The 27,385-nt window shown below is 38.3% G+C and overlaps 1 protein-coding gene across 1 annotated transcript in view; it reads left to right on the top strand.

The window, feature by feature from the left end:
* ZSWIM6 (zinc finger SWIM-type containing 6) overlaps nt 1-27,385 on the top strand; it is a 221,542-nt gene that overhangs the window by 128,351 nt on the left and 65,806 nt on the right. The window contains exon 2 of the mRNA XM_024123181.2: nt 9,193-9,549. Coding sequence (XP_023978949.1) covers nt 9,193-9,549 — 357 coding nt within the window. The remainder of the gene's footprint in view (nt 1-9,192; nt 9,550-27,385) is intronic.

The raw sequence follows: 27,385 nt of genomic DNA on the forward strand, positions 1-27,385 counted from the left end.
GTTGCGAGTCCGCCTGCCGATGCAGGGGACACGGGTTCGTGCCCCTGTCCGGGAGGATCCCACATGCTGCGGAGCGGCTAGGCCCGTGAGCCATGGCTAGGCCCGTGAGCCATGGCCGCTGAGCCTGTGCGTCTGGAGCCCGTGCTCCGCAACGGGAGAGGCCACGACACTGAGAGGCCTGCGTACCATAAAAAAAAAAAAAAAAGAATGTTTTATGTAAAATGGGAACAAATTTTTAAAAATCATAGCAGTTCCATTAATTTGGAAATATGAATATATTAGTATAGAATTACTGCAACAACAGCAAACCCTTGTCCATTATTGTAATAGAAATGCTGGCATGCTCCTGGGAGCTTGACATTTCAAGCAGCATGTGCACTCACGCTAACGGACTAGGGTTTTAGTGCATGTGTTGGAAATGCTGTGCTTCCAAGAGCATGTGACATTTCTATTACAATAATGATGATAGCAGGCATTCCGTAGAAGGAATCCTTGTGGTGGTTTATATACCTTGTCAGTTCTTACAGCAGTCCTACAAGATAGATATTATTAATCCTTTTTTAGATGAGAAAATTGAGGCTGTTACTTGCTTAAGATTATTTAACAAAACATCTTATTTTAGAAGGTTCTAATTCTCTCTAAAATTCTACCTCACTTTGTGTTATCCTGCATATTCTGTTGCCTCTGACTTTCTCATATAGGGTACATTTTGCCTTAGGCAAAAAATGTGTTGCTAAAATAGTTGCCAGTAATTTTTTTCCATTAATTGGATTGTTTTGAATACACAAAGAACCTTCAATTATGAGGAACCCCATGGGACATTGTAAAACAATCTTTTTGTAAAAGGAAATACTCTGCTCATTTTAAAATTTTTATATTTTAATTTAGATTTTTAATGAAGGTTTCACTTCAAATAGGATGGTATAGCTATAAGTATTAACAATTATGATAGTAATACATTTTTGTTAATAAAGAGTTTTTTCATTTATTTTTCTTTCTTAATGCTCAGACCAGTTTAATGTCTCATATTTGACTTCTTGGAATTGGGAGCATTTAGGTTCCATGATAAGCAAGAAATTGTATACATTTTTTATATGACAAATTACATATTCCTTACTATTCTGTTTACTATGTTTACTTAAATGTATTTTTACTAGAAAAGCCTTGTTTAGACTGAATTCTAATCATCTTAGGTCGGCGACCCTGGACCAGCAGCCACAGCATCACCTGGGATGACGGGGTGGGGCCCAGGAATCCTGATGCACATTCCAGTTTGAGAGGCACCAAACTGTATGTTCCACCTACCAAGAGAGTAAGAGGGTTTGTGCGTTCTTTCACCTAACAAATGCTTCTTGAGTGTTTCCTCCAGGATAGTCCTCTGTGACAAGGGTGCTACAGAACTCTGCTGTCTCAGATGATGTCACAGCCCTCTGCTTCGAGCTTAACTCGGTATAAGCGAGACGTGAATGCTTAGAAATAGGCTTTAATTTAAAGTTGAGGGGTCAAGCCAGGGTGTGGGTGGAAGAACTTGGCTACCGAGGCCTGCATTCTCCCTTCTGGGGTCTGAGCACACTTTTCTCCATACCTCTTGGCTCTGGTAAACAGACTTAGTTTCCAGAGTTTGTCCTTCACCTCAGCTCCTAAAGCAAATAGCCAAGCATTTCTAAAGGTTGTTTTGCTGTAAGCAACAACAGGAAATAAACAAGTAAAAGGATCTTCTGTCCCCTTCCCCCTTAGGGGAAGTAAGACACAGTTGTGTAGAGGTGCTCAGAGTTGAACACCAAGCGCTCTAATAAACCTAATCTGCACTTTAGAGGTTGGGCATCCAGGTGAGAGGCCAAATGAGGGAGGGGAAGAGGAGGGAGCACTGAATTGTAGGGGCGTCATTGGGGGCTATGCAGATGGGGTAAGGGAGCCTGGCTGATCTGGTCTTCAGGAAAGGTGGAAGTCTGGAGCTGCTTTGCTTGTATTAGAGAAGGTTGGCATTAGAGAAAGTGGAATTTAAAAATTGGGGCAGATAATTTAAATTCCTAAGCACTTTGTGGCTTTATAGTTGTGCACATAACTCAAATTCTACCTAATTTGTTTATCACCCCTCCTCCCCCGGCTGCTCACCCAGAATCTGGGGCTGGGCAATGGTTGTTTCCCTCAAGCATGCATGTTAAAATACAGAAATACATTTTGGAAAATTACTTGACAGTAATGGGGGGGAGGGGCTTATGTACTTCAAGATTGGGGATGACACAGAGTGATGTGATTTTTTTTTTTTCTTTTTTAATCCAACACAGTCTCCTTAAGCTCAGCTTCTTCTAGGTGCTCATTACAGATGGCTAAATTAGTGGATAAGTGTCTTTTTTTTTTCAGGAATAATATTAAATAGCTATGTAATGCCATTCATATCTAACACAGTTATTCTGATCATACGGGTCCTTGTATGAAGTGTTGTGAGGATCTACATTAACGAGGAAACAAAACCAATACTGAACAGAGTGCCTCTGGGAACTCTTGATTGGGCCCATCCAGTGCATGCTCCGTAAATTTTTATGTTGTTTATATGGTGTGCTGTGGTTTACAGTCTGGTCTTTGCATTAATTTGCCATTGTCTTTCTCTCAAATATTAATGAAGTGTAGGAGCAATTCTAGTCCAAATAGGCATTTTAAAGGTGGACTTCAAAACAAAGCTTTTCCTTTAAAAGATAATTTTTCTGAAAGACGGAAACCACTTCATTAGTGATTGCCGGCAAAATCTCCTAATGTCTTTCCATAAGCTGTTTAAGCTTAGTGTTAGAAATTAGGGCTAGAGGATTTAATTAGCCAGCTCACAGGATGCAGTCTCTTTAATTTAGGATATCCCTTTGAGAAAATTATGTAGTTGAAGACAGAATATCATATTTTAGACAAGTTGGTTTTGAGTTGAGTTTATTGCCTCTGTCTTGGTCGCTTAATGTGTCTGTCCTGCTTGCTGATCTGGAAATTATGCTTGATTTGAATTAAAACTTTTTGTTTTTAAAATTGATAATTGCAGCATGGCATGTTGGATTGTGTGCAGTTCTCAGAGTTAGGAAAGGTAAAAGTTGGGTTTTGTGGGGCAATGATTAACTCATATATTTTACCAGGGACACATAATCAGGTATTAGTTACTGTACATTTAGCCAATGCACTGGGTTTAGCAAACCAATGAATACTTTGTTATGAGAGTGGTTAACACTTCTGCATTTTTAGACTTAGCTTTAAAAACTTAAAAGAAACTTCTTACAACCCTTGCCATCCTTTCAGCCATAACATTGCATTGCTTTGGTTTCTGCCTTTAATTTCCCCGGGGGTTCTTTTTATTTAGGAAAAGGGTGAAAGATGTATTTGTGTAAGTACTACACCAGTGCTTCTGTTAAATTCTTTTTCAACAAAAAATATGTTACTTGAGCACCTCATGCACAGGGTGCATATTTTTCTGGAAAGAATGTGCCCTGAAAGCAGTAGTTTTTAGTGTGTATTTATTTCATGTCTACCAGTTTATTTTAGCTTAGACAATTTCTAATGTTTTCAGTTTGTTACCATTTTTCAGTTAACTGAGCATATATACATATATGCACAGAGTGGCCAAGCTTTAGAAATTCTTTGTGTATTTTAAAACGTGTGTATTTATTTCATGTCTACCAGTTTATTTTAGCTTAGACAATTTCTAATGTTTTCAGTTTGTTACCATTTTTCAGTTAACTGAGCATATATACATATATGCACAGAGTGGCCAAGCTTTAGAAATTCTTTGTGTATTTTAAAACAGTTGTCTCTCTGGTCTGATATCATGGGTCTCTTTGTCACCTTTAAAATGCAACTAAAATCTAACCTTAGATATGGAAAATCAGCTTTCAAGGAAAGCTTATTTTTAGAATATCAGTGAAGAATTTAATATTTACTTTCTAGAAACCTTAATTCTCGTTAATGTGAAATTAATGTAGACGATTCAATTGTGTAGTTCACATGTGAGAAATCTGCCCCTTCAGTGTTTCCCTGCTAAGTCTTATAAACTACTGACCTACCATAAGGTCCAAGTGCAAAAATGAAAAAGTTTTGAAAGCCTCTCTGGGAGCTATGGGTATCCCTGGACCATGCTTTGAGAATCATTACGTTATAATATTTTTGAATTACCTATGGTTACTTAAAAAAATCTCTCCCCTAACATTTTCTAGTATGAAAGTAACACTCTTTCGCATTTATTTTCCAAGCTTCTTCAAGAATGAGGTTCCTCCTTCCCCCCAAGATTCCAGTAGCCATAGAGGAAAAAAAAGTGTTATGGATAAAGGGAATGTCTCCAGCACCCCTCCCCCCTATTTCTCCAGCTGGGAAGGGAAGGAAAGGGAAATAAAATTTAATGAGCACTTTTACTATGTGCCAGGTGCTTTACATATGTTATTTCAGTTTAATCCCCAAAACAATCCTAGGAGGTATTTCTAGCCACATTTTGTACAAAATACAGCAAGTATCAGAAAGGTTAAACAATATGCCCAGATCACACAGCATTTAAGTGGACAGAACCTGATCCAAATCAAAGTCTGTTACCAAGGCCTATACAACACTGAGCCTTGGTTTCTGCTTTTGTTTTTCTTTAGTTCCTGCAGATTGAGAACGTGAATACTAACATTATATTGGGTGCTGTGGTGGCATGGCCACAAAACGATTTGAGTGCCCTGTGAAGTTTGCTCTTATAGAATTAACTGTCTTTGACAGATTATATTTTGTAAAGTCAAATATATTTATTAAAAAAAGATTTATGTAGTTTCTTCAGTTTTAGTTCTTTGAAAATAAAACAGTTAATTATCCATGGTTTACCACAGAGTGCAGGATTACCCCTTTCTGTGTCCTCAGTTCTCTCATATAGAACAGCTGACTGTCCTAGAAGGAGATTTTTGCATTTACAATCCCAAAGCCGCTGGTCGTCCGGGATTGTCAGAACTCCAGAAAGGCAAAATCCATTCTCAAGAACATTACTTTTTGTTTCAAGTCACGCAGTACCTAAAGGATAAGACCATTGAGGGGTGCGGAGGAAGGAGTGGGGGAAGAATGTCTATAGGGACATCTCTAGTTATCTTTGAGGGAGGAATATTCTCCTCGCTTCTCCTGTGGGTGCTATGGTATGATTTAGGACCCAGAGAGAGTGAGTTGGTTGAACTTAGTTTCCTCAAATTGGAAAGGCCAAAATACACGACCACACAGCCCTGAAGAGAGGCGTGATGGAACCTCCTACATGTTGACTCAGTATTGCATTGTCTTAAAAACTAGTGTACCTGCTGTCCTCTCTGTGTATGTAATTTTCTTGTATCTAAAGTAAAGCACTTCTAGCGACATCAGCCATCCCAACCTAAAAGTAAGGAGGGAAAAACCCCAAATAGACCTCTGAGTATTAAATAGTTGCCACAAATCTAGTCAAATTAGAGGTGCAGCTGACCTGAGGGCAAAGAATTTTCTATGAAAAAGGATAGCAGTATAGGAGGGGAGTCATTGTGATAGCTGATAATAGAGAAAAAAACAAGAGCCTGCTTAAAAAATAACTGCCACCTGCAGTTGTCTCTTACAGGGAATGCTGTCCCATTCACTTGGTAATACCCTGAATGGTCAGCTGATTAGGGTGGCAAGGTAGAACTTACATTTAGAAATATTTCCAACAAAAATAGTTGGAATTTTAAAAGGAGTTTGGGTACTTGAAAGATAATCTAGAATTACTTGGAAAATGAACATTCATGAAATGCCTTAATCTTGATGATATTACATTAATGAAGTGTACTTTTATAAGATATGAATGTGTTTATTTGTGCCCTCACACATCTCTTGAGTTAATTTGTTTTGGAAGTCACAATATTTTATAGTTTGCTTTTTAAAAAATTTTATGAGAGTGGCAAATACTCAACATAATATAATTGGATAGTAGGTGGGGTTTTCCCCCAGCATAATTGTACGATATCAGGATTCACTATACTTTACTTCTGACTTGTACAACTCACATGAATGAAGAAAACTCTGTTTTGCAAAACTATTTGAGGGCTTCGTTGGTTCTGCTAAGGGTCTCTTCTCTCTCTTTTTTTTTTTTTTTTAATTTTTATTGGAGTATAGCTGCTTTACAATGCTGTGTTAGTTTCTGCTGTACAGCAAAGTGAATCAGCTATACGTATACATATATCCCCTCTTTTTTGGATTTCCTTCCCAGCGTTAATGTACAACATTTGTTTTTCTCTTTCTGACTGTCTTTCACTCTGTATGACACTCTCTAGGCCCATCCACGTCTCTACAAATGACCCAATTTCGTTCCTTTTTATGGCTGAGTAATATTCCATTGTATATGTGTACCACATCTTCTTTATCCATTACTCTGTTGATGGACATTTAGGTTGCTTCCATGTCCTGGCTATTGTTGTGCTGCAGTGAACATTGGGGTACTTGGCTCTTTTTGAATTATGGTTTTCTCAGGGTATATGCCCAGTAGTGGGATTGCTGGGTCATATGGTAGTTCTATTTTTAGTTTTTTAAGGAACCTCCATACTGTTCTCCATAGTGGTTGTATCAATTTACATTCACACCAACAGTGGAAGAGGGTTCCCTTTTCTCCACACCCTCTTCAGCATTTATTGTTTATAGAGTTTTTGATGATTGCCATTTTGAGGTGATTTGTGAGGTGATAACCTCATTGTAGTTTTGATTTGCATTTCTCTAATAATTAGTGATGTTGAGCATCTTTTTATGTGCCTCTTGGCCATCTGTATGTCTTCTTTAGAGAAATGTCTATTTAGGAAGGGCCTCTTCTTTGATAGTTAAATCAGTCTCTTTTGAAGCACCTCTTACACTATAGAGTTGCAGACTATTTAAATACTAACTAGTCTAACTCTTTTGGATTCTCAGTTGTCTTGGCTTTGCCTGTGATTGGAGTCCTTCAGTATCACTTTTGTGGAGAGACAAAGATGTTGACTTGCTGGATAAGGAGAAATAAAATAGTGTTAAGCCGGGAGAGATTGATTTTATAAATGGTTAGTTTATGATAACTATCTTCCTATAGTGACAACTAGTTTCTTTTGTACACATATATATGTGACAGGTAGAAAACAGTGAACCTTTGCACTAAGTATACAGAATATACTTGGAAACTCTCTGGACTTATTTATGATCCATTGATCTTTTTCTTGTCTTAATCTGTGCCTGTCTCATGGACTTTAAATTATTGTAAGCTTTTAGTGCACTGGTATATAAGAAGACAAGACTGCTCTTATTATTCTTCATTTCTGAAATTTTCCTGGGTGTTTACTTTTTATGTGATCTTTTTTTCTCGTGGGGAAATACATTAAAAATTTTTTTAATATGATTACATTTGCTATGTATCCTTTCTTTCATTGCGGTTTTCCAGAAAAACTCCTTGACCATAAGAGATAGAGGAGGAGACTGGAATATCCATTTGAAAACAGGGGTAATCTCTGTGGAAGAAAACCAGAGGTTACCGTATTACGGTTATCAAAATTCCTTATTGTGAAGCAATAATAGTGACTTGATTTTTGGAAATGCACTTCTTAAATTGATAATCTGGTAAAAAAAATATGACAATGCTTTTCCCTTTCCACTGTGTTGCTGAATATGAATTATCAAGATGAAGTTACATTACTCTGAAAGATTTCTCGTAAGTTGAATAATGTTTCTCCCAGCGCCCTGGCCTAAAGGAACCCCTCTCTTGAAAGAGATAGTAAGTAGGGTTCAGATGCCCCACATGTGAACTCTAAGCATCATCTGGCTGTCCTTCTCGTGTCACATCTCTGCAGCTCCATGTGCAGCATCCTTCCCAGAGTTCCCACGTGGTGAAAAGATCCTTCTCTTTGTGATTGAAGGGGAACCTGGAGAAATAGTGGCCTGCTGGGTAAATTTTATTCAAGTAGCATAGATAGTGGAAGGCTGAGAGAGTCAGAGGCTTCATTACGTTTCTAACATTCAAGTTTCTGTCGGGTACTTAATCCTGAGGTAAGTCTGTGCCCTGGAGGTTTCCCCTTAATGTTTATCACTGGCCCTCTGCCTGCGGCTTTCAGAGAGGGTAGATGGAACTGAATGGTGTGCCAAAAAAAATTCAGGATAAGCTTCCCCATATTTAGGGAAAAGGAGTGAGGGGGATGTATGCCCTGGCCAAACAGGACAAGACTGACTGACTGGTGGCAGCGGCAGTGAGAGGCAGTTTTCATTGGCTGTGAGCTCTAGCTAGAGCTATCCAAGGAGCCGTTGCTGCCTGTGCGGGTTGAGTGTCTCATTTCTGGATTCTTCGAAGCAGCGGCCAAATGCCATTGGTCAGGGTGCAGTTTTCATTGGCTGTGAGCTGTAGCTAGAGCTATCCAAGGAGCCCTTGCTGCCTGTGTGGGTTGAGTGTCTCATTTCTGGATCCTTCGAAGCAGCGGCCAAGTGCCATTGGTCAGGGAGGTTGTGGAGGGTTCCTGTGTGGTTCTAAGTTGAGGCTACAAGGCCTCTAAGGCCCCTTGCCACTTGGTGATTTTGTGCACCCATGTGTGCATGTGAGCATGTTTAACAGCCTACCTCTGTACCAGCTTTACTCTGTATGATAGGAAAGAAAATAGTCATTGAGCTACTTCAGCTATGGTATGTGTGCGATTTGGTGAGCTTTGCAGTTCCTCCAGCACATACTGCTCAGAGACGTTGCAATATTGGGGCTGCCTGGAATAAAGGTGGAAGGAAGGGAGGAGTTTGTTGAGAAGAAAGCTGAGCTGGCCTACTCTATTTTAAAAAGTTGTTTAAAAAAGGGTGGAATGGTGGGGGAGAAAACTACTGATCTAGGGGATTTTGGTCAGGTATATACCACACACAGATTTAGAACAGAGTAATGATGGCTTACTCTAGGTAAGCTATGATCTAGGTGTAGGTGTGATGTGGTGTATGAATATACATATATATATAGATGTAATGGTGGTACACTGCAGTAAGTGTTTTCGTATGGCTGTGTAATAAACTACTAAAGCATGTCTGTTAAATAGCATTTATTTTTTACTTGTAAGGTGCAGGGAAAGGGAGGTTGGAATGGCCTGAATGTTTTTACTTGAAAATAAAAGCTGTCATATTTTTTTCTTGCAGCTGTCAAGCACTACGCATTTCAAAGAATTAAAATATTTTGTAGCATCTGAATGCAGAAACTGAACTCTCTCCTCCCCTTCTTTCACATAGGTTTCCACTTGAGTGGCACAGTGACAGAACCTGCAATACAATCGGAGCCAGAAACTGTTTGTAACGTGGCCATCAGCTTTGATCGTTGCAAGATTACCTCAGTGACCTGCAGCTGTGGAAACAAGGACATATTTTATTGTGCCCATGTTGTGGCACTGTCTTTATACCGCATCCGCAAGCCAGATCAGGTCAAATTGCATCTTCCCATTTCAGAGACTCTCTTTCAAATGAATAGAGACCAACTACAAAAGTTTGTACAGTATTTGATCACAGTGCACCACACAGAAGTTTTGCCAACTGCTCAAAAACTGGCAGATGAAATTCTTTCCCAGAATTCAGAAATCAACCAAGTTCATGGTGAGTATAGATACTCATTCTATAGATTGCTTCTCTGGATTATTTTTCATTTATAAATTTAATTCTTTTGCATGAAAATGAATTAAATATGAATTAGATCATCAACATTGCTCTTAGGTAGCTGAAGGCTTAAATTTAGTTTTGCATCCTAAAACATTTCTTTTGAAGTGTTCTGTACCTTCTACTAGATACCAAGTCTTTTCTGCTCAGAAGAATCTCTCATTTGTTAAAGCTTGGCTCTTATATGTTTATGTTTTGTAAAATTTCATCAAATACTAGATATCAGTTATAGTAAACACAAATTCACCTTTGTCAGCTGTTGTCAGTAAACTGACTTGCTCATATTCAGAATTTTTTTCATTTTCTTAAAAATATTTATTTTCCAAGGCAGTAAGTTTCTGATATGATGCCTCATATTAAGAAAGTAACTTATTCTTAGAAAAAGATGAAAATTTATATAGAGAGAGTTTAGGATATGAATATTATTGTGTGTAAGAAATCTCAAAAAGGGTTTCTTTTAAGTCTTTTATACACTGAACTTGTTATCTCACTTATTTGTAAACACATGTATCAACTGTCAACATATAGTTGAAATATGGGACCAGTCAGTCACTCAGCCCTATCCTTTTAGGTTTTCTTCAAAGTCCTTACTTGATGTAGCAAATATAAATGTTTAAGGAAAGCAGTTTGAGATCATTTCTTAAAAACTTTTAAAATTGTGAGATATAACACAGAAAAGTGCATAGAATATGTATGTGTAGATTAACAAAGTGAACCAACATCCAGGCCAAGAAATAGATGACTCTCAGCACTTTAGAGGGTTACACATGTCCCCTTCAAGTCAGTCACAGGCTCCTTTCTGTTTCCCATGGTAACCATTGCCTGATTTTTTATGGTAATCACTTCTTTGGTGCTTTGTGTTTTAACATTAACATCACTAAACACTGGTGTAGTCTTATCTGATTTTAAACGTTATGTATCTGACTTCTTTCATTCAAAATCATGTTTATATGATTTATTCATATTGTTTCATATACCTTTAGTTCATTCATTTTCATTGCTTTAAACATGCACTAGAAGTAGCAATGGAAGTACAGTGTGAGCCACATGTATAAGTTAAAATATCTTGTTAGCTTCACTTAAAAAGAAGCAAGTAAAATTAATGTTAATAATGTTTTATTTATCTCAATATATCTAAAAAATCAATTCAACATATTCATATCATCCCAACATTCCTAAATATCAATTTAACAAAAATATTGATATATTTCACTTCTTTTCCATATTAAGTCTTTGAAAATCTGGTGTCTGTTTTACACTTACAGCACATCTCACATCAAACTCTAGCCACATTGCAAGTGTTCAATGGTAGCCACATGGCTAGTGGCTACCTTATTGGACAGCACATACTCTATAGAGTATTCTAGGTATGAGGACACCACAATTCATTTGTCTCTTCCACTGTTGATGAACCTTGTTTTGAATAGAGCTGCTGTGAGCATTCTTTTACAAGTCTCCTGGTATCTTATGATACTTTTAATATGTCTTCTATGTCAGGGGAAAATCCACATAGCCATATTTCTTCTAGTGCTCTCCATGTCAGTCTCAGCTTTATTAAAGTAGCTGTTATAAGGTGTGTAAAGCATTTTACTTGGTAGAGTCTGCCAGTGCTGAGTAACAGGATTGTAAACAACTCTGTCACAGAAGTACCCTGGACCCACCAAAAGCACATGCATTCAAGGACTTTTTAAGTAGGCTTCTGCTGTGTCATATCATCTGTCTCAGTCATGTTACCTTGTGAAAATTCAGGCCAGCTAACGGTCATCTCAGAGATTTCTCAGGAGCCTATTTGTGGCTTCCTATTAAATCGCTCATTGAAGGCAGAAGAATAGCATATACCATTTCTTCAAACTTTTATGCACTCTCTCTTTTTCCTTTTTTAAAAATTCATATATTCCATTTGGTCATTTTGTTCTCTGAGTTTTAGTTGAACCAGAGGTCCACATCAACAGTAAGGTGTTTGTTCTGCATTTGTCTTCCTTGTTTTGAAGGATAGCAGCCCCCAAAGTTTCTTATCTAAAAGCTTTTTAAATGCATTTCTGTGTCGAAATAGTGGGACTAATGAAACAATCTAAAGTTGGATGTGAGAAAGTGTTCACATGACATTATATTTCTCTCAGACTTTCTAAAATTAGAAGAAAAAGATATCTAAGGAAATATCAAGGGCAGAGAATGCAGGTTAGCTTTAGACCCAATGTGATTTTCAAATAACTTTTGTATGAGAACAGCTCTACGAAAGCAGTGAACTTGAGAAGTTTATCCTGCCAGCTTTCTCTCCACTTAATTTATCATAAGATTTGCTTCTAGCCTGGAAATGGACCAATTACACAAGCTGCCTTCCTGCCTTCCATTCTAGTGTGACAAGTGGCAAAAAAAGAAGAGAGGTAGAAAGCAGGCAATGACCTTAAGTGTTGAAATGGGAAATCTGCTCTCTGGAGGATCTTATTTTAACTGTTAGATTGATGACTTAGTAGGGGGTGGGATTTTAAATGTTTTGCAATTACTTGACTACATGGTCCCACCTGCCTCCAAACATCTGTACATTAAGCATTTTCTAACTCATTTTTAAAGCAGTATTTCCTTGTATGGTTTCGAGGGTGTATTTTTTCTTTGAGAAAAATGTCTTGAACATGAATATTGGGAAGAGTTCATTTTTCTCTAAGGAAAAGCATCACTTTTACCTTGTAGATAAATAGGGTTAGGATAGGATTTAGATTAGATTATCTTAATAGGTATCTTAAACAGAATGAGGTTTAGCTTATCTAAATCCTTTATAAGAGAAAGTCATAATATAATTTTTAAGTAAATACAAACTATGTTGATAACAGTAGGTTTTTCCTTTTCCTTGTGAACTTGTCCTAATGCTTCTTAAAATTCTATTACTTGCTTTACTTACTATTTTGAAATATTTTATTTTTAAAAGAATTTTATGCTGAGGAATTAAAAGCTTTTTCAAGTCTATTTCAGGCATATTGTTTCTCAAAATTTCCTTGTAAGCTACATATTGCAAATTTATAATTGTAATAGTTTCTAGACTAAGAAACCAAGGAGAATGGGTTAGTGACTTATCCAGGGTCACAGATTGAGTGAAAGTAGTCGGAATATAGATGTAGTCATCATGATAGTTCAGTCCTTGTCAGTTTTTTACATTTCATTTTGTTTTCATAAAATTTCCTGCATAATTTTGATTAGATTAAATCAATCACTGTATGCTAAAAAGTGGGTGTAAGATAGTTAATGTTAATGGCCCTCCAAGGAGATTGCCAGTTGTAGTTTTGCACTGATAAGCAAAATTGTTTGTCTTGGTTTTATATTAAAATAAAACTTTCTAGCTTCCATACTGTTAAGAAAAAGCTATTGTCTTTGCTAAGTGTTTATTTGGAAATTTACTGATTTCTAAGTGCTAACCCACTCTCTTGATTAATTCAACTCAGCCTTTTTTGGTCTTTTATGCTTATTAAAGGAGTGCATTATAAATTAGTAAATTGTGGTGTAGGGACAGAACATTGAATTTGAAACCTGGAGGCCTAGAGTACAGCATTGTCTCTTCTGTGTATTACCTGTGTGACCCTGGGTGAGACTCATTTTTTTTCTCATATTTAAAATGCTCATAATCTTCACTAGCAGCGTTGGAAAAATTTTAGTCATACAAATATATACATGTGTAAAATATTAAAGAAAAGAGAGAGTTTACCTTATGTTGAAGTACCCATAAGTAGTCATAGTTAAAAAGAAGAGGGAAGAAACCAATTGGGGGATGGATGATAATAGAGTTGTAGGTCAGCTTGCTGTGCTCTGACTCTCTGGCACATATTTCCTCCTCTTCTACTTTTTTTCCTTTTGCTCTTTCTTTTAGTGACCTCCCTATGGGATAGCCTGTACTGGGCAAACTACAACAAAAAGGGACAGATTGAGTGGAAACTGTGGCACTGGTCTCTGCTTGGAACAGAGGGAAAGGGTGTCATTTCCATGGCCCTTTTACTCCCAGAGCTTGAGTCAATCCCAAAAGTAGGCTAGATTCATCCCTCATTTCAGAGCCATGTGTCCAGAGATTCCATCTCAGTTAGCCAGATGTAGAAGGGATGGAAAGTTGACCCTGGAGCAACTTGGGGGTTAGGGGCATCAATCGTCTGCACAGTTGAAAATCCACGTGTAACTTATAGTCAGTCGGTCCTGGGTACCTGTGGTCCCCTGTACCTGTGGTTCCTCATGCCCACAGTTCTTCTGTATCTGCAGTTCCACGTCTGTGGATTCAACTGGGGATTATGTAGTACTGTAGTATTTACTATTGAAAAAAAAAGTCCCTCTAAGTGGACCCATGCAATTCAAACCCAGTTGTTTAAGGGTCACTTGTATTCATGTCAGGTGAAAACATCTAAGATGTTTTCCACTCCTGATTCTGTGACTCTTTGGTGATTGTATTTGTTACAGAGACACAGGAGGCACCTAGGATCCATACACGAAAGATGTACCTCTTGTAGTTCTACCCAAGTGTGCATTTGAGTGTTGTTCTTTCATCAGACATTTCAATTTGATTGAGGATGGTTCTTATAAAACTAGCACTATAAATTCCATTCATGCCTGCCTGTCCTGCCTAATTTAGCCTTCGAATGCTTCTGTGTCCCAGCCATCATATACATCAGTCTATTCAGTCTCTTCTAGATATTACCAAACAAGCAAATCTATTCAGCCATCCCATGTCTGTTGTATAGCTTATGTTTACTTGATTGTTAGCTCCATCAGGGCTGAAACTATGACCTGTGTATTTTGCCAGCCTCCCTAAGGACAATATTTAAGAAGTAATGGGCACACTGGGACTCCCTGGGGGCACAGTGGTTAAGAATCTGCCTGCCAGTACAGAGGACATGGGTTTGAGACCTGGTCTGGGAAGATCCCACATGGCGTGGAGCAACTAAGCCCGTGCGCCACAACTACTGAGCCTGCGCTCTAGAGCCTGTGACCCACAACTACTTAGCCTGTGTGCTACAACTACTGAAGCCCGCATGCCTAGAGCCCGTGCTCTGCAACAAGAGAAGCCACCGCAAGGAGAAGCCTGCACACCGCAATGAGAAGCCTGCGCACCGCAACAAAGAGTAGCCCCCACTCACTGCAACTAGAAGAAGGCCCTTGCGCAGCAACGAAGACCCAGTGCAGCGCCCCCACAAAAAAAGTCCAGGACCAGTTGGCTTCACAGGTGAAGTCTATCAAACATTTAGAGAAGAGCTAGCACCTGTCCTTCTCAAACTCTTCCAAAAAATTGCAGAGGAAGGAACACTCCCCAACTCATGCTACGAGGCCACCATCACCCTGATACCAAAATCAGACAAAGATGTCACAAAAAGGAAAACTACAGGCCAATATCACTGATGAGCATAGATGCAAAAAATCCTCAACAAAATACTAGCAACACATTAAATCCAACAACACATTAAAAGGATCATACACCATGATCAAGTGGGATTTATCCCAGGGATGCAAGGATTCTTCAGTATACGCAAATCAATCAGTGTGATACACCATATTAACAAATTGAAGAATAAAAACCATATGATCATCTCAATAGATGCAGAAAAAGCTTTGGACAAAATTCAACACCCCTTTATGATAAAAACTGTCCAGAAAGTGGGCATAGTGGGAACCTACCTCAACATAATAAAGGCCATATATGACAAACCCACAGCAAACGTCATTCTCAATGGTGAAAAACTGAAAGCATTTCCTCTAAGATCAGGAAGAAGACAAAGGTGTCCACTCTTGCCACTATTATTCAACATAGTTTTGCAAGTCCTAACCATGGCAGTCAGAGGAGAAAATGAAATAAAAGGAATCCACATTGGAAATGAAGAAGTAAAACTCACTGTTTGCAGATGACATGATAGTATACATAGAAAAGTCCTAAAGATGCCACCAGAAAACTACTAGAGCTAATCAATGAATTTAGTAAAGTTGCATGATACAAAATTAATACACAGAAATCTCTTGCATTCCTATGTACTAACAACGAAAGATCAGAGAAAGAAATTAAGGAAACAATCCCAGTTACCATCTCAACAAAAAGAATAAAATACTAAGGAATAAACCTTCACTAAGGGGGCAAAAGACCTGTACGCAGATAACTATAAGATACTGATGAAAGAAATCAAAGACAACACAAACAGATGGAGAGATATACCATGTTCTTGGATTGGAAGAATCAATATATATATTTTTTAAAATTTATTTTATTTATTAATTTTTGGCTGCACCGGGTCTTTTTTGCTGCACGTGGGCTTTCTCTGGTTGCAGTGCGTGGGCCTCCCACCACCGTGGCCCCTCCTGCAGCGGAGCACAGGCTCTAGGCACGCAGGCCCCAGCAGTTGTGGCATGCAGCCTCAGTAGTTGTGGTGCGCGGGCACAGCAGTTGCGGCTTGCGAGCTTTAGAGTGCAGGCTCAGTAGTTGTGGGACACGGGACCAGCCACCCCACGGCATGTGGGATCCCCCTGGACCAGGGATCGAACTCGTGTCCCCTGTACTGGCAGGTGGACTCTCAACCACCACACCACCGGGGAAGCCCCGGAAGAATCAATATTTTGAATATGACTGTTCTATCCAAACAATCTACAGATTCAAAGCAATACCTATCAAATTACCAACGGCATTTTTCACAGAACTAGAACAAAATATTTTTACAATTTGTGTGGAAACACAAAAGACCCTGAATAGCCAAAGCAATCTTGAGAAAGAAAAATGGAGCTGGAGGAATCAGGCTCCCTGACTTCAGACTATACTACAAAGCTACAGTAATCAAGGCAGTATGGTACTGGCACAAAAACAGAAATATAGATCAATGGAACAGGATAGAAAGCCCAGAGATAAATCCACACGCCTGTGGTCACCTAATCTATGACAAAGGAGGCAAAAATACACTGTGGAGAAATGACAGCCTCTTCAATAAGTGGTGCTGGGAAAACTGGACAGCTACATATAGAAGAATGAAATTAGAACACTTCCTAACACCATACACAAAAATAAACTGAAAATGGTTTAAAGACCTAAATGTTAGGACAGACACTGTAAAACTCTTAGATGAAAACATAGGCAGAACGCTCTATGACATAAATCACAGCAAGATCTTTTTTGACCCACCTCCTAGAGTAATGAAAATAAAAACAAAAATAAACACATAGGACCTAATGAAACTTAAAAGCTTTTGAACAGCAAAGGAAACCATAGACAAGACGAAAAGACAACTCTCAGAATGGGAGAAAATATTTGCAAAAGAAGCAATGGACAAAGGATTAAGCTCCAGAATTTACTAGCAGCTCATGCAGTTCAATATCAAAAAAGCAAACAACCCAATCCAAAAGTGGGCAGAAGACCTATAAGTAGACATTTCTCCAAAGAAGACATATAGATGGCCAAGAGGCACATGAAAAGCTGCTCAACATCACTAATTATTAGAGAAATGCAAATCAAAACTACAATGAGGCATCACCTCACACCAGTCAGAATGGCCATCATCAAAAAATCTACAAGCAATAAACGCTGGAGAGGGTGTGGAGAAAAGGGAACCCTCTTACACTGTTGGTGGGAATGTAAAGTGATACAGCCACTATGGAAAACAGTATGGAGGTTCCTTCAAAAACGAAAAATGGGACTACCATATGACCCAGCAATCCCACTACTGCGCATGTACCCAGAGAAAACCATAATACAGAAAGACCCATCACCCCGGTATTAGTAGCAGCACTATTTACAATAGCCAGGACATGGAAGCAACCTAAATGTCCATCAGCAGATGAATAGATAAAGAAGATGTGGTACATGTATACAAAGGCATATTACTCAGCCATAAAAAGGAATGAAATTGGGTCATTTGTAGAGACGTGGATGGACCTAGCGAGTGTCATACAGAGTGAAGTAAGTCAGAAAGAGAAAAACAAATATCATATATTAACACATATATGTGGAATTTTAAAAAGTGGTATAGATGACCTTATTTGCCAAGCAGAAATAGAGACACAGACATAGAGAACAAATGTTGTATGGTTACCAAGGGGGAAAGGGGGAGGGTGAGAGGAATTCGGAGATTGGGATTGACAGATATACACTATTGGTACTATGTATAAAATAGACAACTGATGGGAACATACTGTGTAGCAGAGGGAACTCTACTTAATGCACTGTGGTATCCTAAATGGGAGGATAATCCAAAAGGGAGGGGATATATGTATATGTATGACTGATTCCTTTTGCTGTGCAGTAGAAGCCAACACAACATTGTGGAAGCAACTATACTCCAAAAATAAGTAAATAAATAAAAATTGAAAAAAAAAAGAAGTAATGGGCACTCACAGTTTGTTAAACAAAAAGTAACAGTGTCCTTTATTATGTAGTAAAGACCATTTATGAGAAAACCCATAGCTAAAATCTTACTCAGTGGTGAAAAGCTGAAAGCCTTTCTTCCAAATTCAGGAACAAGACAAGAATGCCCACTCTCACCACTTCTATTTGACATAGTATTGGAAGACCTAGCCACAGCAATCAAACAAGAAAACCAAATAAAAGGCATCCACATTGAAAGGGAAGAAGTAAAACTGTCATTATTTGCAGAGAAGGCCCTAAAGTCTCCACCCAAAAACTGGTAAATGAATTCAGTAAAGTTGCAGGATGCAAGGTTAATATACAGAAATCTGTTGCGTTTCTATACACTAACAATGAAATATCAGAGAAAGAATGTAAAAAAAAGTCCTGTTAAAAATTGCATCAAAAAGAGTAAAATACCTAGGAATAAACTTAACCAAGTAGGTGAAAGACCTCTACTCTGAAAACAATAAAACACTGATGAAGAAAATTGAAGATGATTCAAAGAATGGAAAGATATCTCGTGCTCTTGAATTGGAAGAATTAATATTGTTAAAATGGCTATACTACCCAAAGCAATCTACAGATTTGATGCAATCCCTATCAAAATACCCATGACATTTTCTACAGAACTAGGACAAAAAATCCTAAAATTCATATGGAACCACAAAAGACCCAGAATTGCCAAAGTAATCTTGAGAGAAAAGAACAAAGCTGGAGCTATCACCCTCCTGCACTTCAAACTATACTACAGAGTTACAGTAATCAAAACAGCATGGTACTGGTACAGAAACCAGACACATAGATCAGTGGAACAGAATAGAGAGCCCAGAAATAAATTCACACACCTATGGTCAATTAATCTACAACAAAGGGGGCAAGAATATACAATGGAGAGAAGACAGTCTCTTCAACATGTGGTTCTGGGAAAGCTGGACAGCCACATGTGAAACAGAGATTAGAACATTTTCTCCCACCATAAACAAAAATAAATTCAAAATGGATTAAAGACTTAAATGTAAGACCTTGAAACCATAAAACTTCTAGAAGAGAATATAGGCAGAACACTCCTTGACATAAATCATGGCAATATGTTTTTGGATCTGTCTCCTAAGGCAAAAGAAATAAAAGCAAAAATAAACAACTAGGACCTAATTAAACTTCGAAGCTTTTGCACAGCAAAGGAAACCACTGACAGAACGATAAGACAACCTATGGAATGGGAGAAAATATTTGCAAATGATATGACCAACAAGGGATTAATATCTAAAATATACAAACAGCCCGTGCAACTCAATATCAAAAAAAATAACCCAATCAAAAAATGGGCAAAGACCTGAATAGACATTTTTTTCAAAGAAGACATACTGATGGCTAATAGACACATGAAAAGATGGTCAACATCACTAATTATTAGAGAAATGCAAATTAAAACAACAATGAGATATCACCTCACTCCTGTCAGAGTGACAGTCATCAAAAAGTCTACAAATAACAAATGTTGGAGAGGATGTGGAGAAAAGGGAACCCTCATACACTGACGGTGGGAATGTAAATTGTTGCAACCACTGTGGAAAACAGTATGGAGGTTCCTCAAAAAAAGAAAAAAAACTAAAAATAGAAGTAACGGGACTTCCCTGGTGGTCCAGTGGCTAAGACTTCACACTCCCAATGCAGGGGGCCTGGGTTCGATCCCTGGTCAGGGAACTAGATCCCACATGCATGCCACAACTAAGAGTCTACATGCTGCAACTAAAAAAGATCCTTCATGCCGGAGCTAAGACCCAGCGCAGCCTAAATAAATAAATATTTTTAAAAAATAGGAACTAACATATGATCCACTCCTGAATATATATGCAGTAAAAATGAAAACACTAATTCTAAAAGATACTTGCACCCCAGTGTTCATAGCAGCACTATTTATCTAGAATAGCCAAGATGTGAAAGCAACCCAAGTGCTCATCAATTGACAAATAGTTAAAGAAGTGGTATATAAATGCAGTGGAATACTACTTGGCCATATAAAAGAATGAAATTTTGCCACTTGTAGCAACATGGATGGACCTAGAGACTATTATGCTCAGTGAAATAAGTCAGACAGGGAAGGACAAATACTATATGATATCACTAATATGTGGAATCTAAAAAATAATAAAAACAAATGTGTATAGCAAAACAGAAACAGACTTACGGACACAGAAAACAAATTAGTGTTACCAGAGGGGAGAGAGAAAAGAGGGAGGGGTAAATTAGGGGTATGAGATTAAGAGATACAAACTACTATGTATAAAATAGATAAGCAACAGGGATATATTGTATATAGCACAGGAGATTTATAGCCATTATCTTGTAATAACCTTTGATGGAGTGTAATCTGTAAAAATACTGAACCACTATGCTGTACACCTAAAACTAATATAATACTGTAAATCAGCTATACTTTTAAAAAAAGTAACCGTATCATTTTTTATTCCATTTTGTTCTTGGTAAGAACTTGGAGATTTATTCTTGTACACATACTTGTTCCAAATCTATCAGTGAGTGACAGTTGGAGTTGTTTGATGGAGGCCTCATGTCACATCTCTCTTCATTTTGTTTCTCTGTGGAGGGTCATAGTCCTTGTAATTGGGCTTGCATTAGCAACCAGTTTGTGCAGTTATCCTAGAGAGATAATTTTGTTATTACAGGCATTATCCTTTCTATTGTAGACCATTCTGGTGTTGACAGTTGGTGAAACAAAGGTATGACCTTACTACTGGTGGTAAATGTAATTAGGAAATCTATCTATAGGACAGAATTAAAGGTGCTTTAAATGTGCTATCTCAAAGTACAGTAGTGTGAAACTTAAAAGTAAAAAAAAGAAAAAGAAGACAGCATGTTGAAAAGATGTATGGAAGTATAGAAGTATCTGAAGATAAAAAGACAAGTACTCACTGGCTTCCAACAGCTCCCCTGCCTTAGTCTCCAGTAGCTTCCTTATTCCCTGGCAACCATGGCTGACAGTGTGGTTTAGAGTCTTCAGAGGCAAGTTTTCTTTGTGCACACATGTATGCAATTTTTAAAAAACAATTTAAAAAACTTTTTTTTTGCAGTTTCTTTTTTCTTTTAATATATCATGAATATCTTCTCTTGTTAGTACTAATAGGTCTTGTACTGTGTTAAGTGTTGCATGTAGTATTACATACTCTGGATATATTTAATCATTAACATACTAAAGGATTTTGAAGTTGTTTTCATTTTTTTCCTACTATGTGCAGTGCTGCTGTGACCATTCTTTGTGTATGTGTGGATTTGTGCAAATGCTTTTGAGGAATAGATTCTTAGTAGTAGAAATGCCAGAACAATTGGTATCGGCATTTTAGGTTTTGTAATTGCTGCCAAATTTCCCTCCAAAAATTACCAGTTTTTCCCTTAAGTTTTAATTAGAACTTGATGTTTCCATAATATGATTTTTATTTTGTTCTAAAAAATTGTTGAAATATACAATCATGTACACATGATCATCTTCACATGAAAAAACATTTTAGCAAATGAGAAGTAATCTTAGGACTTCTGTTTCCTAATTGGGAGGAGTCACATCTCTGACGCGTCATATATTTGATAGGGTAATGCAGAGACAGCCAAGTTACTTTTAGCCCAATACCCTTTATCCTTTCTCTTTTCACTTCCAAATCTTGCCTTCCCCCACACCCTATAGCCATCTCTGACACTACCCCAACTCTCATAATTTTCAAAGAATTGTTACCAGCTATGATCAGTTTCCTTGCCATCCCTGTCTCCTTTAACTGATCCTAAGTCTCCATTTTGACTAGATGAGCTTATTATTCTCATCTCCCTCCCTGTAGGTTTCTCTTACCTCCCACTGTAAGAGTATTCGGAGTGTTTTAAGGGCTTAGAAGTTAGACAGCCTACATTAGAATTCTGGTCCCTTTGCTTTCCAGCTCTTTGAGTGGAGGCAAGGAACTGAATCTCTTCAGGGCTTTGTTTTCTTATTTGTAAAACGTGGTTAGGAAAGAGTGCCTATTTCATAAGGTTAGGAGGGTTAAAAAGGAGTAAATCTGAGTTGCTATTATCTCCATCATTGTGATGTGGCAGTTGACGTGAGTCTTCAAGACAGTTGAGGAAAATATTTGTGAACTTTTTTTAAAAAAAATCTTTAAAAATAATCTGAGCAAACCATTCTTGAACCTTGCAAACGTAGTAGATCTCTTTTAATAAATCTGAAGAGTTATGTAAAAATGAGACTTTCTGAGAACTTTGCATTTAATTATTTATGTTTGTATACCAGGTAATTGCTAATACAGTTGTTAGCTAAGTTATGGAAAATGACTCACCTCTTAAGCACTCTGTGCTTATACTCTGAATTTTTTAAATGAGCATTGGTGAATGTACAAATATTTTATTGCTTTTTATCCATATAAAATACATGATTATTTCTGTACATGAATAAGTATATCGTTGAACTTCTGAAGTAAATTAAATGATAATAAGAGATGAGTAAGAAAGTCAGGTGAGAGGAAAAGAATAGAGGAAGGGCTATAAACCCTGACAGGCCTATTTGAGTTCCCTGAGATATATCCTGATTACTGATATATATATTAATATATCCTGATTATTTCCTTGGAATTTAGCTAAAGGGAAGGTGGCTTGTTGAGGGAGCAGAGCCTGGTGCATGCCAGGGCTCCCTCTGTCATTAGCCTGCAGGCTAAGGAAAACAGGTTGTCCTCTAACAGCTCCTGGAGAGGATACCACACTGCATCATGGCAGTAGAATTACATGGACTGACCATTGAGAGAATAGGTGATAAAGGATCTGGCTCTTTCAGCCACCACAAAATTGTATATTGAAATGAAGGCATTAGTCACTACCTCGAAATGGGGATTTCAGTAAGAATAAAATTTAAAGCTTTTCTCAAGTGTGTGTTTATTCAATGCACATTATTTCTCAGTGGTCTTCTAGTTCTTGTCCTCTCTAAAGAAAGATTTTTTTTTCTGAGCCTGAATCTCTAATGTTTGCTGCCTTGCCTTTCCTCTCTTGGTGCCAATGGTTGATGTCAGGATTTTGCCTTCAGCTTATAAGACAGGTATACTGGTGTCTTTGTAAGCCACAGACTTAGTGTTTCCTATCTTTAACAGCAGGCACTAAAACTGTAGGAGATGGCATTCTTCTATAGGTCCTGCAAAAGAGGCTGAATTAATCACCTCTGCAGTGTAGACATCTGCTGCCTGCATTCTGCCTCTGTAGACTGAATTTGACAATTTAATTTTAACAAAAAAGAACACTGCTACATAAATATAAAACGCTTAAAGCATTATTTGGACAGCAGTGTTACTAAAGCAGTTAGGTCACAGTTAAGATGAAGATGTAAACTAAAGCCTTTCACTTCTTGTTTGAATTTGTTTTCCAGCAGTTTAAGAAAAGAGAAAGCTTTAAGTTCCCCGTTAGAAACCAAAGCTGTGGATAATTCCACATACCAAACATAGTATAAGCCAGTTGTGAACATGTCTTAATATCTCAGTTTAAAATTTGCAGAATGATTTGGTGTTGCCCAGTGCTTAGAAGTGACTGTTTTTGTGACGAGAGACAGATATCTCAGTCAATATGTCCTAAATTTACTTCAGTCAGTACGCTGGAGAGGCGTCTGTCTGATGACTTAGGACCCTGAATACTTTTCAAAACTAAGATCCAAAATGTGCCACCATGTTTCAGGTTCTCTCCAAATATAGACTAGTGTTTCCCAGCCACAGTCCCCACCCCCACTGCCCCTGCCTTTTTATCTGTGGCAAAGATTCTGATTCAGTAGGTCTGAAGTGGTGCCTAAGCATCTGTTTTTCACAGTGTGCCTCAGGAGTTCTGATATACTCCTAATTTTGGGAACCGCTGGGGTAAGAGTTTTTGATATTGGGGTAAATCAAAACTAAATCAGAACCAAATCAAGTAGCAGGCAGGGAAAGCCAAAGACTTGGACAGTAGTCCTTCTTGTCTCTGAACTCTCCTTTGCTCTTCTCCTATGGCATTATGTAAGCAAGGTAGGAGGGTGAATCAAATCCACACACCCTAGCTGGGAGTGAGAGACAAACTGTTTCACGTTTTTCAACAGATAATTTCACTTTCCCTGAAGGCTTGAAACTTTGAAGAATTAAGCCTCAGTAATAAAATGCTCACAAAGATTAATTATATACTTGTAAAAGTTATAGCATTTGTAATTATAAATATAAATAAGGGTTAAAAAATATGATAGGTTTTAAAACACTTTAATGAATCATTTAATTTACATACACAGGTTCTGGTTCCTGCCCAACTGGGGGAATATCTAATAGCAGATGTATAAATACATGAATTATGATTCTCTTTGCATACCTTTCTCAAAGCTAAATGCTGAGAGGTTTGTCTTTGATTATAGACAGCTGTTAACAAGTAGAAATAAATTTTGCAAATCTACATTTTATACAAGGCTTGGGCAATACTTTAATGCATGTAATCAAGACATGTTAGGATTTAAGTGTTTAAACTTTGGCATTAAAGTTTAATAAATAGGACTTCCCTGGTGGCGCAGTGGTTGGGAATCTGCCTGCCAGTGCAGGGGACATGGGTTCGATCCCTGGTCCGGGAGGATCCCACATGCCATGGAGCAGCTGGGCCTGTGTGCCACAGCTGCTGAGCCTGCGCGAGCCACAACTACTGAAGTCCGCGTGCCTGGAGGCTGTGCTCTGCAACGAGGGAGGCCACTGCAGTGGGAGGCCCGCGCACCGCGGTGAGTAGCTCGCCTCAACTAGAGAAAGCCCGAGCACAGCAACGAAGACCCAACACATCCAAAAATAAATTAAGGGGCTTCCATGGTGGCGCAGTGGTTGAGAATCTGTCTGCTAATGCAGGGGACACGGGTTCGAGCCCTGGTCAGGGAGGATCCCACATGCCGCAGAGCAATTAGGCCCGTGAGCCACAACTACTGAGCCTGCGCGTCTGGAGCCTGTGCTCTGCAACAAGAGAGGCCGCGATAGTGAGAGGCCTGTGCACCGCAATGAAGAGTGGCCCCCGCTTGCCACAACTAGAGAAAGCCCTCGCACAGAAACGAAGACCCAACACAGCAAAAATGAATAAATTAATTAATAAACTCCTACCCCCAACATCTTCTTTAAAAATAAATAAATAAATAAATAAATAAATTTTAAAAAAAGTTTAATAAATAAATTTGCTCTTTTGGGGGGGGTTGTTGTAGACATTAATTTCCTGGTCTGTAATGTAAAGTGTACATGTCTTTATTCCTAAAATGTTGAGTTGTGTTTAGAGTAAATTTATGTTTTATTTATCAACTGATTACTTAATTTTTTATTCCTACATTATAGAAATTTAGGGTTGAGGAAGTGGAGGCCTGTCTTTGTGCAGTTGTGTGTCTGTGTCTGTGAGTCTGTGTCTGTCTTTCTCTAGAATCAAAGGGATGAGCTAGATTAGGGGTTACAGATGTAACCCCAGTAGTTAGTTAACTCTTCACAACGTTGTGTGTCCTTAAATTTTCCTGTAAAAGAGAAACATGCTAACAGATCTCAGTATCCTTCCCTAAATTTATCTTTGATTTATGGTTGAAAACTGCTGCCTTGATACCTTCAGGGTTAAACTTGAGCTCCAAGATTCTGGGATATATTCTTCAGCAGGGGAGAGAAACGGGAGACCGGATTTGGCATTGTGGCTGTGGACAAGTCATAACCACTCTGAACCTGTTTCTCCTTCTGTAGAAAGGGGATCATAGCTATACTCACCTCCAGGGGACATTGTGAGAAGAAAATGAGATAATGCATGTGAAGATACTTTAGCAGTGGTTCCTTTCTGTTAGGGTTCCTTTTCTTGGTAGGGGTGGAATGTATTTATGCCTTTCTCTCTCCCTCTTTTCCCCCCGTTCCTCCCAGTACTTGATTGCCTGATAATGGCAAACACCAGCTAGGTGTTAGGAGGCAGTGGTGAACAGGGCAGATATAATCCTTGCTCTCTGGTAGCTTAAATAACTCCCTACTTGCCTCCTCCCTACTTGGAACAGCTTTCTCTGCCTTCTGGAAGAGCCAGTGTCTCCTGCTCTTCCTAATAGGCTACTCATTCCCGTTGCTATCCTTCCTCATTCTCTTGCCTAGCCTTTCAGTGTTGGCCTTCCTTAGGGTTCCATCTTAGATGCTCTCTTTACCCTGTATTGCATCCCGTAGTATATCCAGCTCCCTACTTGAAATCCTGTCCCCTCTTCTTGGCCAGCTATCTCAGAGGTACTTGAAATCACCCTGTCTAAAACTGAACTCATGGGCTTCCCTGGCAGTCCAGTGGTTAAGACTTTGCATTTCCACTGTAGGGGGTGTGGGTTCAATCCCTGGTCAGGGAACTAAGATCCCGCATTCTGCGCGGTGCAGCCAAAAATTTTTTTTAAATAAATAATAAAAATAAAATTGAGCTTATGATCTAAACACTGCTCCTCCCACCCCCGAAACTGATCCTGCTCTGGTGGTCTGTGTGTCAGTGAGTTGTCCAGTATTTCGTCCAGTTGTTTAATCCAGAAAACCATGTCTCTCTCAGCCCCTTGATCACCCATATCTCATGTATCTACTTCTTCACCAAGTCCTTTTGCTTTTATATCCTAAATTTCTGTCAGGTTCTCCATTTCTGTTCTCACTGATGTTTTTTAAGCTACCATTATTATTCTTTCTATATTGTATCATCAATATATCACCCTCACTGTTCCACTCTTAAATATTTTTGCTCCCTATCTATTCTCCACACTTTAGAGATATTTTTAGATACATGAATATATTCATGTGGTTTCAAGATTTTAGAAGTATGAAAAAGGTATTCAGTGAAGAACCTCCTTCCCTCATGTAACTGGGTTGCTCATTCTAATCATTCTTCTAAGATATTTTATGCATAGGTAAGGAAATACTAACACATAAGCTCTTTTTAAATCTTCTTTATGTAAATCTTCATTTACATAAAAGGTGGCACAGTATGTATACTTTCCTTCACCTTGACTTTTTTTTTTCATTCCACGGTGTATCCTGGCTATCTTTCCATTGTAGTACGTAAAGAATCTTCACATTCACTTTTATGGCTGCATAATATTCCATGACAGGAATGTTGAAATTGATGTACACCAGGACAGAACATCTTTTACTATCTAGAGTATTACATTCTTCCACTTCGGATAACCTTGTCATGAATTCCCATTCATTACTTTTAGGGAGAAAAACTAAGCTCCTCACTTGTCAGGGCTCTCTGGCCTGGCAAGAGTTGTCCCTTCTCTTCTCTAGAGTTGTCTTGTATTGCTCTTCTTCCTTATCATCTACTTTTGAGTTGCATGGACATGGACTACCTTTTGTTTCATCCACGTACCATGTTCCTTTATGCCCGAGACCTCTGCCCTAAGCTCTTAGTTTCACATGCAGACCCAGTGCTTCCTTT

The sequence above is a fragment of the Physeter macrocephalus genome, chromosome 8, assembly GCF_002837175.3.
Source record: "Physeter macrocephalus isolate SW-GA chromosome 8, ASM283717v5, whole genome shotgun sequence".
In the NCBI taxonomy this organism is placed as follows: domain Eukaryota; kingdom Metazoa; phylum Chordata; class Mammalia; order Artiodactyla; family Physeteridae; genus Physeter; species Physeter macrocephalus.